The sequence below is a fragment of the Oncorhynchus tshawytscha genome, linkage group LG29 (assembly GCF_018296145.1).
Source record: "Oncorhynchus tshawytscha isolate Ot180627B linkage group LG29, Otsh_v2.0, whole genome shotgun sequence".
Taxonomy (NCBI): Eukaryota; Metazoa; Chordata; class Actinopteri; order Salmoniformes; family Salmonidae; genus Oncorhynchus; species Oncorhynchus tshawytscha.
Genome location: NC_056457.1, coordinates 23,977,624 through 23,993,479, shown reverse-complemented (window position 1 = coordinate 23,993,479; position 15,856 = coordinate 23,977,624). Strand labels below are relative to the sequence as shown.

The following is a 15,856-nucleotide window of genomic DNA, read 5'->3' as shown; positions in this document are numbered from 1 at the left end:
ACCAACAGCAGCCCAAAAACGGACCGTTGGACAGGTCAACAGAAAAGCCCAGTGTGCAATTACTGTAGGGTTAATGAACTCATCGACAACAAGGCGCTTTGGAACCACTCGTTCCTTTTTTTACGCACAGCTTTGTAGCCTTACTAACCTAGAATGCAACCTGAACCTAGGCCTGTTTGTTGTTCGGGACACCTGAACCGAAGCTGTCGCTCTGGCGACTAATGTAGCTCTCGCGCCACCTGTTGTGCATTTTGTGCTGTTGTCCCCCCCCCCGCCTCCGAATATAATACACCACTATTTGTTACCGATAGACCTAAAAATCCACAAAAAACAGGGATAATTTTAAATACTTTATTTCAAATATAAGAATAATTTCGAGAACTCAAATGGACAAACATAACGAAAGCAACTTCACACAGAAAAACATTGACAGAATAATCCAGCAGTCTTCTGAACCTGGCTCTCATTTATAATGACTGAAATAACTCTTATTCAAAAGCAGGAAAAACACGACTTGCGTTGGTTTCACACAGTAAATATGTGTGTAATATGTTCACAAGAAGAGGTTGTCTCAGCCCAACACTTGGTATTAAAATGTATTAAATGCTACATTCTTTACTATGTTTCAATGTTAAATATTTATTTATCAATTTCTACAGTGTAGGAGCGAGCATTTGATACAAAAGTTTTAATTGACATATTCATTGTTAAACGTATTTGGATAAAGCAAGAATTCAATTCAGTGCATTTAAAATCCACAGCAATATACAAATATAGACTGCCAGTGCCACAATATAATATGTGAGATCTTAAACAGAGTATGTTCAGAGTTGGGTAGGTTACTTTCTAAATGTAATCCGTTACAGTTACCTGTCCAAAATTGTAATCAGTAAAGTAACTTTGGGATTAACCAAACTCTGTAATGTAATCAGATTACATTCCGTTACTTTTAGATTACTTTCCCCTTAAGAGGCATTGGAAAAATACAAAAATGTATGTTACCAGTTGAACAACATCTATTGCAGGATAAATCAATGTTAAAGTTTACATAGCTGGCCATATATAGATGTTAAATTTTACTTTATGGGTTGGTTGTCTAAGATTCTTCAAACCCATCACTTTCTACTACATATGCTTAAATTATATCTTTACATTAATATATAGAATTTATAAAATGGATGCAGCAACTACAGATTGCCCCTTTAAGTCTCTCAAAAGTGTGTGAGTTTGAGCATGTGTCCATTAGGTCTATGGATGTATTTTTTAATAAGCATGAATTAGATTGAGTAATAAAACCCCTACTTTTATTCCATAGGCTGGGGTCTGCACTATGCAGCTGTTGCAAGAGCACATTTTTCACTGGCTGTCCACTGGTTTCAAAAACAATGATTGATAGGCAGCTTAAACTTCTTGAATTCAACCATTATTGGGTTCAAATACACATTTAGATTTGTGAACTGCCATCCACAACAACCACAATCCGTATAGCACAAATAGCTAAATGAGAGAGCAGCCGTGTGACTCACATCAATGTGCTATGTAGATATCAATAATAAGTGATATCCGTATCACCGTAGACGACACCACTGCTGTCATCCTTACCTCCAAGCATTTATTCAAGTTGGATAATCTTTGGATGCTGACAGCAATCATTCCATTGGAAGACATAGCTTAGACTGTGGCCTACAAAAGCCTATTCCTGCTCTTTTCCCGTAATCCATCAAACACATTTGGTGTGTCATCATAGTTGTCTCTGACTTGTGGTCAGACTCGCTCAGGTGAAACAAACATAAACTTGCGCCTTTTTTCAATGCTGATTTGAATGTCATTGAGAAAACATCCTTTCTGAATTTAAAAGTAATCCTCGAAGTAATCATCTAGTTTTTCAAAACTATATGTAATCCAATAACAATATTTTTGCTGTTACGGATAGCAGTTTCTGTTTTTTTGTAATCCCTTACATGTAATCCATTACTCCCCAACCCTGAGTATATTGTATGGAATAGAATAATTAGAAGGATAGATTGGCCCCTGCACTCACTGATATGGTTACAGAGGTGTATCATCATCATCCTCCATGGCATCCATGTCAGAGGGTGTTGTTTTGGTTGTTGGGGCCCCTCCAGTGGAATGGGTCTGTGTCAAAAGAACCTCCTTTTCTTTGGCCAAGGCAGAGAGGTCAGAATTCACTGGTGCATTCTGGTATAAGGAGTCATTGGAGCTCTTGTCCAGGATGTTACAGTAGAGCTAAGACAGAAAAGGGGCATAGTAAGAAATGAGAAGAAATCCTGATTCTAATGGAATGCTGTGTGCTATCCAGTTGTAAAGTTTGATACGTCTACATGGAGGCTTATTGTGTTGTTTGAATCTCACCTTCTCCTCAATGTCGGCCAGTTGGTCGCCCATGAAGGCCACCAGCTTGGCAAAGTGAGGGCGGCCCCGAGGCTCCAGTGCCCAGCACTTGCACATCATCTTATACCTGTGGGAGAGAGGGAGGGAAAGGGGGATGAAACCTCCTTTACAGTTCATATATTTGATTGTAATTTTAAATGTGTATGATGTATAGATGTAGGTGCAGAGCGGTTGTGGATACTTACACAGATTCACTGGCATAGTACGGCTGCTCCATCTTAAAACCTCTCTCTATCATCACATAGAAGTTGTTGTCCACCTTTATCCCCGGGTAGGGGGTCAAACCTTAAAGGGAGAGGGAGAGGGGGAGGTAGAGGAAAATAGGGAGATAGAGGGAGAGAGAAAGGGGTAGGGAGAGAGAGGGAGAGAGAGAGGGAGGGAGAGAGAAAGGGGTAGGGAGAGAGGGAGAGCGAGGGAGAGAGAAAGGGGTAGGGAGAGAGAGGGAGAGGGAGAGAGAAAGGGGTAGGGAGAGAGGGAGAGAGAGATAGAGAGAAAGGGGTAGGGAGAGAGAGGGAGAGGGAGAGAGAGGGGGAGAGAGAAAGGGGTAGGGAGAGAGAGGAGAGAGAGATAGAGGGAGAGAGAAAGGGAGAGAGAGAGGGAGGGAGAGAGAAAGGGGTAGGGAGAGAGAGGGAGAGGGAGAGAGAGAGGGAGGGAGAGAGAAAGGGGTAGGGAGAGAGAGGGAGAGGGAGAGGGAGAGGAAGAGGGAGAGGGAGAGAGAGAGGGGTAGGGAGAGAGAGGGAGAGGGAGAGAGAGGGAGAGGGAGAGAGGGAGGGGTAGGGAGAGAGAGGGAGAGGGAGAGAGAGGGAGAGGGAGAGAGAGGGAGAGAGCAAATCACATATAATAAAGATGCAGGGAATACATCTTTAATAAGTGTGTTTTTTTATTTTTTATTTTACCGTTATTTTACCAGGTAGGTTGACTGAGAACACATTCTCATTTACAGCAATGACCTGGGGAATAGTTACAGTGGAGAGGAGGGGGATGAATGAGCCAATTGTAAACTGGGGATGATTAGGTGGCTATGATGGTTTGAGGGCCAGATTGGGAATTGTATGTATGCTTTTTGAAGCCCCCCCCATCCTAAACATATCCCTGGCAGCCCCCCCACCCATCATAAACATACCCCTGGCAGCCCCACCTCATCCCCAAACTCACACACAATATAAAGGACAAAAACTAAATAAAATAATGACAATACATTTTTACAAAAAATAGTAGGTATGTTTATATAGCTACCCAGAGAGAAGACCTCCCACAGCAGGATACCATAGGCCCAGACGTCGCTCTGCATGGTGTACATCCCCTGGAAGATACTCTCTGGAGCCATCCACTTCACTGGCAGACGCACCTGCGACACAAGACATCAGACACACACACTTACACCGCATGCCTAGAACAGAGCTGTTGTCACTGACAACAGAGCATCTGTAGAATACAGACAAACACTCCCTTCTGTGTATAGTACCTACATTTCCCCTCACTACGTAGTTGGAGTCGTTGTGGATGTCCCGGGCCAGTCCAAAGTCTCCGATCTTTACTAGTCCCCCCTGAGACACCAACACGTTCCTGGCCGCAAGGTCCCGATGGATACACTGGACACAGAAACACACACCCAGATAGAGAGAGTAGAGAGTAATGATGTAGGGAATAGGGACTATTACATGTATGAGGGGACATGGTGAAGTGAATATGGTGCAGTGTGTAGTGTGCAGGGTTGTCAATCCACGTACGTGCTTAGAGGACAGGAAGTCCATGCCTTTGGCCACCTGGTAGGAAAAGCTGAGCAGGTCGTCATAGGTCAGTGCCTCCTCCTCCTCTTCCTGCAGCTTCTCATAGATCACTGGACCTGTGGATCAGCATGGATCAGCTGGGGTCAACAGGATCTACCGGTAAACAGTGAATAGATCCTACCGACATATTTAACTGTGCTGCTTTATACATTAGCATGCCTATTTCTTCATGTGTCTGTGTCTACACAACACTGACCATCAGAGGTGTCCATGGGAGAGGAGGTGAGGCTGAGGAGGGCGATGCTCTCTTGCCCTCGAGTGGAGCTCCTCTTGGGCAGGTTGTGGTAAAGTCTGCTGAAGCGGTCCTTGGTGAAGGCCTCGGTCAGAGACTTGTGGTAGAGCTCTCTGTTGTTCTTCAGGTAGTTCAGCAGGTCCCCATTATGGCAGTACTGGAAGATCAGGTACGTTGGCCCTGTCAAAGTCACACAGTCACAGAGTCAGATACACACATTCACAGAGTCACACACAGGCGCTTAGAGACAGTCCTAAATACACATCGTTTCAGTACAATATCTAAAGACATGTTCTTGGCAATTACATGTTGTAGTTATTCCTGTGTTATTTCTGCTAGATGCTGGTTTCTGAGCCTGTCTGTGATTGGCTGTCGTACCTGAGCCAGTGCACGCCCCCAGCAGGTTGACGATGTTAGCATGCCGTCCGATGTGAGTCAACATCTTCAGCTCTGACATCAGAGCCTCTTTCTCCACTGTCTCATGCTTCTCTGCATGGGCAAACATCAAGACTCAACAACGACCTGAGTGACTTCACTGGTGCAGCGTATGTTAAATAGTATGAAAAACAAAGTGTGTCTTCAGCAAACACCAACACTTAGCCAGCAGTGTAAAACATCACACAGGTAAAACCCTGTACCTTTCAGCATCTTGACAGCCACCTGCAGGGAGATCCCAGGATTGCAGATGCCGTGGGCTGTAGCTTGAAGCACCATGCCAAAGGCCCCAGAGCCCAGCTCCTTCCCTGGGGAGAAAGACCACAACAACACAGGGTTGGTGAGAATACTATTGGTGAGGCTGGAGACTAGAGATTCCCAAGTAGATGGGTCAGGCTACGTCATTCCACTGGTACATCTCCCCAGTCTTACCCAGCTCCAGGTTCTCTCTGGGGAACTCCCATTTCTGGTCATACTGGAAGTCTTTGAAGTTGATGTAGATGTAGTCGTTGTCATTAGACCCCGACATCTGAATCACCTGCAGCTGGCTCTGGTACTGGGGTTTCTACACACAACATATCAGGAGGGTGTGAGAATGTTTGAGTGTGGTGAGCAATTCTGTCTGTGTGTCTGTGTGTGTGTGTACCTTTTTCCTGAGGAAGTAGAGCAGCGCCACGCTGACCAGCATCAAAGCCAGGAACAGAACCAGACTGGACACCTTCAGGAGTTGAGAGGAGTTGGAGGCTGATGGAACACACACATCAACAGATATAACCAATGTCTGACAACAGCCATGACAACACCGTGACCAATTCTGACAACCATTATAAAAATACTTAAACCTGTAGATGATTTTCTGATGACTTATTTTTCCTGACTGACCACTTACGTTGTTTGAAGGTACGCTGCTGCTGAAAGACCATTCCTGCATTGAACAGTGTCTCGCTGCAATGTGACTGTGAGTGGACAGAGTTTGCAATGCAGCACTTGACAAAGTGGTTCCCCACCTCGACCCTGTCCAGAGAGCTGAGGACCTTCTTATGGCAGAACTGGTCTGAGTCACAGAGCTCTGGGGGAGGGGCAGGGATCTCCTTCCAGGCTGCAGACTCTGACTGACAGCTAGGGGGGTTAACACACACACAGAAAAACATGTAGGGTCGGTTCCCCAGACACAGATTAAGTCTATTCCTGGACTAAACAGCACGATCAATGGAGAATTTCCATTGAAAATGATCTTAGTTTGTGTCAGGGAAACCTCCCCATAAAGTTGCTTCAGGGGTTAACTAGGCATGGGCAATGGCATTGAAAATCGATATCAGTTGCATTTTTTAAAACCAATTTTGATATGTTGTTTTTAAGGAATAACAATGGGAACCTTGTTGATGGCCTATCAGCAGGCATTTAAGTATGCCTATGATAAATTGCGAGTCTGTAAGAGTGTTGCAGCAAAATCCTGTATTTTTCTTTTACATAATAGTGTAAGTTAACAAAAGGAAGCGTGGCCACCCAAAAGAAACCTGGCGAAGGGCTGTGGAGAAAGAGATGAAGGACAGTGGCCTATCATGGAAAACCATCCCCAAAAAGGCAGAAGACCAGCAGCAGTGGTGCCCTCTTGTGGAAGGAAGCCTTATGTTCCAAATAGGAATGAAGAGGACTAAGTAAGTAAATACCCAGCTAGCACATTTGGTTTCTTAGAAGTTGTGGGAAAGTAGGTTCCGAGAACGTTTTACTATGGTTCCCTGAAAGTTTTCCTGGAAGGTTTAATTAACGTTCTGAGAACGGAAATTATAGGTGATTTGAAGATAATGAATTAACGTTCTGAGAACATGTTTCAGTGAGACTTTTAATAACACTGCTAGCTTAGGTTTACTGTTCTGAACTTCAAGCAAAGATAGGACACATGGAAATGAATTTGCTTAGGAATTAATAATGCAAACATTTATTTTTAAGAACGTTGTTTCTTAATGTTCTCTGAACGTTCTGAGAACATTACTTTAAATAGAACCATGAAATTGACACCTAACAAAAATATGGTTCTCAGAACGAATCCTGGATTCCCAAAACTTTGTAGGAAGATTGTATGGAAAATAACCATAGGACAACCACACTCTCACCAAGCTCTGAGAAACATATGGTTCTCAGAACATGAGGTGCTATCTGGGTAGGTTAACAGGAACAATAACCAATATCAAGATTTTTTAAAATCTTTATTTAACTAGGCAGGTCAGTTAAGAACAAATTCTTCATTTTCAATGACGGCCTAGGAACAGTGGAGTTAACTTGTTCAGGGGCAGAACGACAGATGTTGGACTAGTAAATGAAAGGTTGCAAGTTTGAATCCCCGAGCTGTCAGCTCTAACCACTTGGCTACCCTGCCGCCGCATATGCCTTGCTCATATCGATATCAAATGATATAAATATCATATTGAATTGTTGATATTGGTGCACACCACTAGTGTTAAGATATATAGCTGAATCCTAACATGAGAAACTCTGGCCTAAATCTAGAGGTACCTGTCATTGGACAGAGAGCAGAACCTCCAGGTGAGGTTGAAGGGGAGGGGGCTGTTGGTCTTACAGGTGATGTAGTCTTCTTCCTGGAAGAGAGTGGGGGTGGGCGTACCTGAGAGACAGAGGAGGACAGGTGTCTTACTGAGGAGTCATGCACACAATCACAAGTCTTATCTGACTGGGCAGTTGGCTGTCACTCACTTGCCACACACAGAGAGAGGGTCTTTGTGAGGTTCAGCACCCCAGCCTCCAGATTTAACTGGTACTCTCCTGGCTCAGGGTTACATAGCTCCAGAGTCCTGGAGGGGGGACACACCATATGGAACCTTATTGAACCAGACTTAACCTCATCAAATCTTGTAGATACAGTAGACCTTTAGTAAAGCTTTATAAAACTGCAACAGAAACATGGAACCATATAAAACATGGATATGGCAGTATGTCCTGGATTAAATGAAGTCTCAGGAAGCCCACACAGAGGCCACCAGCCTTACTCTACCTGTTCTTCCACAGCCGTGTGGGTTCAGGGCACTGGGTCTGTACACCACCCGGGCCCAGCCAATGGCAGCGTAGGAGAGGGTATGAGGAGACCAGGGCCCTCAAACAGAACCCTGGCATCTCCTGGGCTGAGATGGTACTGCTCTCATTCAGCTGGTCGATGGAAATGAAGCCCTTCTCTGAGGACACACAACACCGGAAATCACATGGAAATCACTTGGAAATCATCATATGGGGGGGAAAACAGGTAAGGGGTGGTGGTACGGAGAGAATCAGGACAGATGACAAGAAAGTGTCTGACAGATGAGTAAAGACCAAGTAAACATAGACATTTTTAAAAAGTCAAGGGAATGTTTGACTGAAAAGAAAAGGTAAAAAGAGAAGGATTCAGTGTTGTTGACTGTTGTACTGACCCAGGACCCGGATGTGGGTGGACTTGATCTTGTTCTTGTTGCTCCGGCAGATGTAGATGCCACTGTGGTTCACTCTCACCGACTCAAAGAACAGGTAGGTCATACCTATTCCTTTATAGGATAGTTTATATACGGACACCTGGAGAAAAAGACGGTATACTGCATTACCTCAAATACAGTGAACAAGTCTTGGAGAGGAAAGTGAAATGGGTCTGATCATATGCCTTCAACAATGTAAGTAAAAGGTTAATGAATGAGTGATAACGCTTACATGTTCCTGATTCTCCGTCAGCCACTGTGTGGTGCTGTTCTCTCTCTCTCTACAGCGGAGCAGCAGGGGCTGACCCGGACTCAGAGTGATCTCTGGAGCTTCATTATCATCATCCACACTACGACTGCTGTCCAAGTCTGAGACACACACAGGAAGCCAACAGATCACACATCAGTCACTATTTAACTGACCGAGTGCCTTTAATTCCATTATGTTTTTTGGGGCATTACGTTCACACTAATACAATAATACTAACCATAGTCATAGAGCTGAGAACACTCTTCTCCTTTGGGGTTAATAGCACAGCACATAACTGTTGTCTTGTAGTATGGTTTACTTCCCACTGTGTTGTTGGACCTCTCGGAGTCCTTAGATGTCTCGTTCCCATGACTACCTTGTCTGTGGGACAGGAGGAGAAATGAAAGTATGGAGCCATCCTTGGAGAGGTCCTACATATGAAACTCAAGTCAAAACCCTGAAGACACTCTTTAAGATTCTATATTATGTTCACCAAAGTTTACCCAGTCTTGTCAAGGTTATTGAACCATTTGATTTCTGGCTTGGGATTTCCCTCTGAAGAACACTGGAAGTTAGGTAAAAAGCCTCTTCTCCCAGGGATGTATTTCAGATGTGGCTTTGACGGACGTCCTGAAGGTAACCAATGGGAGAATGAACTATAGCTAGGAATTTCAATGTTGTTCAGAATCATGATGATGGTATTGACGTTATATGAATTTAATGTGGTGCAGATCAGAATCTGATATCACATTAGTGGTTTAGAAAAGAAGGTCTGTCACTCACTCAGAGGAGGTCCAACCAGTAGAGAGAGCGTCAGGGAGGAGATGATGCCACAATTCACACAGCCGAAGGAGTACTCTCCAGAATCACTCACAGACGTCTGTGGTATGGCCATAGAATAGCCCCCTCTGTTGGCAGGACAAAGAATTACAGAGGGAATTCAGCAAGGATGCAAAAGTACACAGAACCCCGCAATAATGATACAATGGCCTTGAGGCGCCAGGTAACACAACAAAGACAAACACACCCACACCAAGGTGCTGTAAAAACTAAAAACGAATTTTTGGCTCGTTGTCTCAGCGAAGGCTAGAAATAGCTAATAAGAACCTCGATAGTGCTGCTGCAAGTTTTATATATGTTTTTTGTGGGTTTAAAAAATATATATTTGTGAGTACATAGGTATGTAGGATATGTGTGTGTGTATGGGTGTGAATGTCAGCCTCCAATGTTATTATTATATATTTTAACTTTTTTTCTTATTTTTTTTAAGCCTGTTACATTTGTGAATGTGGAATGTGTTTTGTTGGTTGATTGAAAAACAAGAAAACTTTAAATTGAAAAAAAAAACACACCCACGCCTACCTTATTGGGTCAGGTCCACGGCTCCAGCTGCAGACAGGGTCTCCTGGGAGGCTCTGCATGATGATATGGAGGCTCTTCCCAGCAGGGACCTCTAGTCTGGTAGGACCAGAACCATTCAGATGGGCTTCAGACAGAGTACACCACACCCCCTGGAACAACATGTCACCATGTCAGGGAGAGAGAGAGTAAGTGAGGATGATCAGCTGTAAAACGAGGCTTTTGAAGTGAATATAGATCCGTTTTCATAATATTCATAAAGCTGTTTGAACACAAATGTCAGACATTCATCAAACTTTGTTTTACATTTGGAAAGTACGAGAAGCCTGGCCAGAATGTCAATTCTACATTTCTTGACATTCTATTAAAATAGCAGTTCTGCTTTTGTTCTCTGAGTCAAGGTCACATTTAGAGGACTACATCTATAAGCATTTGTTTTGCCACCTTTTTAGACAGTGTATGACAGGAACACATAGGCTGGTAGGTGTGGTGCACAGGAGGATGTTGGCAGCTTAATTGGGGAGAACGGGCTTGTGGTAATGATTGGAGCGAATGGTATCAAATCCATCAAACACATGGGTTCCAGGTTCCATTCCATTGTCTCTGTTCCAGCCATGATTATGAGCTGTTCTCCCCTCAGCAGCCTCCTGTGCTGTGGTGCTATGTCACCACCACTAACTGTGAGTTTCCGCCCTCTTCTTTCATGCATTGTTATTCCATTTACCTTGTTGAAGTCAGAGCAGAAATACATCTGCTTTCAGAGTTATGTTAGGGCTGCAGAATTTCACTTTTATTATCCTTCAAAATACATGACTAGAGCAATCCTGTATCCTTCTGCAATGCAATGTGAAGTGACATTCGGCCACACAGCCCACCATTAGAAAAATCTCAACGATAAATGCACATGAGCTGACAAACCGGATGTAATTGTTTGTGAGGTTAATCTCAAAATGGGACTCAGCCACAGACCACCAAACTTTCACTCTAATAAGTAATGAAACAGGATCCGAAGCGGGGGATAGGCCACAGGTCTTTTCAAAATCCGATTGATCATTTAGGTTTACAGTAAGTGACCGGTCAGGTTGATCAATTAATCCTACGAATGCACAAATTACGGTCAGTTTAGGCACCTACAGTCAGGCTGGTGGTGATACATTGCGCTCGAGGTGCGTCTCGCTGAAGCCGCAACTCGTCTCCGTCACAAAGAGCGCACAGCAACAGGAGCGCCGCTGGAGAAACAGAGAACCAGATCAACGGAAACCAAATTACTTTATAATATCTCATCAAGGCGTATTTTCATCAATTTGTTGCAATGGTTTTCTTTCAGGTGAAGACAAAAAAAGAAATACATTATACACAGCAGATGGATGATATTGAGGAATTTGCGACGATGGGAATGTATAAAATGCAGCATATAGTTTTGTGCAACATTTACATTTGAACAAATAATTAGCTAGAATGAATGTTTTTATTTTGTATTCAAATGTATTTGGGGAAAAGTTGGACATGTATTGTTACTTTAGGGTTATAGAATAAAACAGTCGTCGAACAAACTTATGAATAAGACAACCATGACGCTAAATTTCAATGTGAATAGAGATAATACTATTCCATTGATTATTTGTGCTATAAAACACATTGTTGATGATGATTTTAATAACTCACCGATCTCAACTCTCCTCTTTCCCTTCATTGGCGTTGGTCTTCAACGTATCTAGCTTTGTCTCACAATGAGACGGAATCGAGAGCGAAGCCCCAAGAAGTTCTCTTTTAATCGTGACGTTTCATCTGATGTGCAGTTCTTTTTCAGATAGACTGCTCTGTGGCTCTGGGTTCATGACGTTATCACAGTTCATTTTAATGACTGGCCACACAAATGAGGATGGTTGGGTATTAAAACCTGGTCATGAACTAGTTTATAGTTTATAGGCCTTAATGCGATTACCACCTACCAATTTTATGGAAATCTTTCTAATAACCTAACAGGCTACAATGACATTAAATAGTAACTTTCTTGACAAAAAAAACGTTTAATCGAAAACCAGATGTTTTAGGCTTAGTTATAGGGAAACATGTCAATATGGCATTAATTTTGACAATTCGTTGCAAAAGCGATATTTTGGTATTTTAGTAATACATCTGGCTCCTTTTGCCCCTAACGGTTCGACTCTAACATTGGAAACGTATTGTAGAATACCTCTGCATCATCTCAACTAAGCCTAAAAAATCTGGTTTTCGATTAAACATTTTGTTCTATCGTTCAGCCTATAGTAGCAGCCAATATGTGGTGTTCAATGTAGGCCAACATTCCATGAGACTTTTGAAAAAAAAACATGCAGGGCTTGACACTAAAACCTGTTTATCCACTTGTCATTCAGACAAGGAGGTGACTGAATATATTGTTGTGTTGTTTGATCCACTTCACAAAATAAAATGCATAATTATTCCCATACCATTATTACAGAGAATCTGACAAACTATGCTTACCCTCTGCCTTTGGCTACTTAGCTCATTCAAGCCTGTCTGAAAAAACAACACCCCTTTCAGAATTAAAAAAAAAAGCTCTTTAACTGACTCGCTCTTCAAAGATGTCTAGACATGTACACAAGTTTTGTGCTCTTGGAGGAAGCAGTCACCCCATTGCTGACTACAAATGATCTATAACTGGGCTAATAACTCACTAACTGGCAAAGGATATGAACATATATGTACAAATGTGCACATGCTCACTATATGTAGTTCTTGCTTTGATCTCAAAACAAGCTCATCTACTCAAGACTGATCACCCTGTAAAAACAGTTCAGTTCAAAGTGAATGGCACAGATAAATATGCAGAAACGGTCTATTTGCGTATAGGCCTACTGCAGCTTATGGTCATGGGGCACCCAGTCTGTGTAGAGAATGGGCAGTGGTGGTTCTAGACCATTTCAACTGGAGGGGGGGCAAGCTGGGGCCAGTGGTACTGTTAGAGGGGCCAGTTACATTAGACGTTATTGTTGTCATATCGTTTTCTTTACTGCATTGCAGGCAAAAGACCATGTTCATAATCATCATCGTTGCCACTGTCTAATAATGGATGTAAAAAAGAACAATAGCAAAAATGTGTTATGTACACATTATTTCATACTCCACATTTAGTTGAGGTCAGGTGGAGGTCAGGTGATTGAGGAGGCCAGGTCATTTGATGCAGCACTCCATCACTCTCCTTCTTGGTTAAATAGCCCTTACACAGCCTGGAAACGTGGTGGGTCATTGTCCTGTTGAAAACCACATGATAAATTCACTCAGCGCAAACCAGATGGGATGGTGTATCGCTGCAGATTGCGGTGGTAGCCATGCTGATTAAGTGTGCCTTATATTCTAAATAAATTATTGACAGTGTCACCAGCAAAGCACCCCCACACCATCACACCTCCTCCTCCATGCTTCACGGTGGGAACACACATGCAGAGATCATCCCTTCACCTACTCTGTGTCTCAAAGACACGGCAGTTGGGTACTAAAAATCTCACATTTGGAGTCATCAGACCAAAGGACAGATTTCCAACGGTCTGATGTCCATTGCTCGTATTTCTTGGCCCAAGCAAGTTCCTTCTTCTTATTGGTGTCCTTTAGTAGTGATTTATTTGCAGCAATTCGACCATGAAGGCTTGATTCACACAGTCTCCTCTGAACAGTTGATGTTGAGATGTGTCTGTTACTTGAACTCTGTGAAGCATTTATTTGGGCTGCAATTTCTGAAGCTGGTAATTAATGAACTTATCCTCTGCGGCAGAGGTAACTCTGGTTCTTCTTTTCCTGTGGCGGTCCTCATGAGAGCCAGTTTCATCATAGTGCTTGATGGTTTTTGAGACTGCACTTGAAGAAACTTTCTTGAAATGTTCCGTATTGACTGACCTTCATGTCTTAAAGTAATGATGGACTGTCATTTCTCTTTTCTTATTTGAGCTGTACTTGTCATAATATGGACTTGGTCTTTTACCAAATAGTGCTATCGTCTGTAAACTAACCCTACCTTGTCACAACACAACTGACTGGCTAAAATACATTATGAAGGAAAGAAATTCCACAAATTAACTTTTAACAAGGCACATCTGTTAATTGAAATGCATTCCAGGTGAGACCTCATGAAGCTGGTTGAGAGAATGCCAAGAGTGTGCAAAGCTGTAATCAAGGCAACGATTGGCTACTTTGAAGAATATTAAATATATTTGATTTAACACTTTTTTTTACTACATGATTCCATATGTGCTATTTCATAGTTTTGATGTCTTCGCCATTATTCTACAATGTAGAAAATATTAAAAATAAAGAAAAACCCTTGAATGTTTGTGTGTCCAAACTTTTGACTGGTATATATGTATATATATATTTTAACCTTTATTTAACATGTTCATCCTGTTCCCACACTTCTAATTCTGAAAAGTGACAGCATACCTGTGAGAGGGTCGCCCTGGGTGGCAGTAGTTGTAGGGTTTTATACAGTACTGAAGACGAATCTGTGAGTTAATTTGGCCATTGGAAAAAGAGCTACTGGGTAAATACTGCAAAATGGTTGGATTGAATTGAGCCTCTAAACTTCATTTTCAAGGTGATGATTGCACTTTTCTTCCCAGCACACAACCTGGTCTCAGAGCATTTCACATTATTCTTTATGTAAATCTGAGACACTCCATTTAGTATGATATGTTGCGTTTTTGTATGGTAGGCTATGTATTAATTTGTCGATGTCCCATCATCCATTTCGTATGATATGTTATGAATTAAAATTCGTATGATAAGTTACGAATTTGCAAAACACATATATAAAAATTGTGGAAAGTGTGTGATATGTTATGAATTCCAATTAGTTATGGCTAATATTAGCTAGCTGGCTAACGTTAGCTAGGCTAGGGGGTTAGGGTTAAGGTTACGGTTAGGAGTTAAGTTAAAGGGTTTTAAGGTTAGGGGAAGGGTTAGCTAACATGCCAAGTAGTTGAAAAGTTTCTAATTAGCTAAAATTCTACAGTTGTCCATGGTGAGATTCTTCTGTCTTATGTAACCATACCAAACACAACATATCATATTAACTTGAGTGTCCCAGATTCACGCTTACTATGTTACCTCTGATAATAACATTATTATTGTAGGCGGCCAGTGCTTGATTTGGGCAAGTAAATACGTTCTCTATCCAGTTATTATACTGAAAAAAATATAAATGCAACATGCAACAATTCCAACGATTTTACTGAGTTACAGTTAATATAAGGAAATCAGTCAATTGGAATAAATAAATGTTGCCTTAATCTATGTATTTCACGACATCTAATCAACCAGACTATTTGCATTGCCCCCTACACTGCTGCTACTCTGTTATCATCTATGCATAGTCACTTGAATAACTCTACCTACATGTACATATTACCTCAACACAAGTTCCCCCGCACATTGACTCTGTACCGCCTGAATATAACCCCGCTATTGTTATTTTACTGCTGCTCTTGAATTATTTGTTATTCTTCTCTTTTATTTTTTTGGGGGGGGGGGGTATTTTCTTAAAACTGCATTGTTGGTTAAGGGCTTGTAAGTAAGCATTTCACTGTAAGAACTACACCTGTTGTATTCGGCACATGTGACAAATAACATTTGATTTGATTTGACAGCAGCACAGCCTTGGGTAGACCTGTGAGGGCATAGGCCCACCCATTTGGGAGTCAGGTCCACCCACTGGGAAGCCAGTGGCAGGGAAAACATGTCAATTCTCTGGTGGACCTCAAAGCTTGAGACATCTGTATCATTGTGTTGTGAGACAAAACTACACATTTTAGAGTGGCCTTTTATTGTGCACCTATGTAATGATCATGCTGTTTAATCCGTTTATTGATATGCCACACCTGCCAAGTGGGTGGATTATCGTGGCAAAGTAAAAACGCTCACT

General features: G+C 42.2%; 1 protein-coding gene across 1 annotated transcript; it reads right to left on the bottom strand.

The window, feature by feature from the left end:
• Window positions 1–1,774: 1,774 nt before the first annotated feature.
• Window positions 1,775–11,730, bottom strand: flt3 (fms related receptor tyrosine kinase 3). The gene is made up of 23 exons (XM_024392525.2): window positions 11,605–11,730; window positions 11,074–11,168; window positions 9,943–10,091; window positions 9,364–9,488; window positions 9,084–9,210; window positions 8,819–8,961; window positions 8,563–8,699; window positions 8,292–8,430; window positions 7,880–8,057; window positions 7,582–7,679; window positions 7,384–7,492; window positions 5,759–5,988; window positions 5,516–5,613; window positions 5,302–5,434; window positions 5,073–5,177; window positions 4,813–4,923; window positions 4,399–4,614; window positions 4,143–4,258; window positions 3,882–4,004; window positions 3,649–3,760; window positions 2,598–2,697; window positions 2,374–2,479; window positions 1,775–2,247 (listed from the first exon to the last, which is right to left on the bottom strand). The coding sequence occupies exons 1-23, from the start codon at window positions 11,630–11,632 to the stop codon at window positions 2,050–2,052; spliced, it is 2,976 nt and encodes a 991-aa protein (XP_024248293.2). The 5' UTR covers window positions 11,633–11,730; the 3' UTR covers window positions 1,775–2,049.
• Between the last annotated feature and the right edge of the window lie 4,126 nt (window positions 11,731–15,856).

What these genes read in the sequence shown, in the direction of transcription:
- flt3 (XM_024392525.2), bottom strand. Translation starts at nt 11,632, where the DNA reads ATGAAGGGAAAGAGGAGAGTTGAGATCG. An exon ending in ACTACGTAGTGAGGGGAAAT is followed by an intron (nt 3,761 to 3,881) that starts GTAGGTACTATA and finishes CTTGTGTCGCAG; the next exon opens with GTGCGTCTGCCAGTGAAGTG. An exon ending in TACTATGCCAGTGAATCTGT is followed by an intron (nt 2,480 to 2,597) that starts GTAAGTATCCAC and finishes TCTCTCCCACAG; the next exon opens with GTATAAGATGATGTGCAAGT.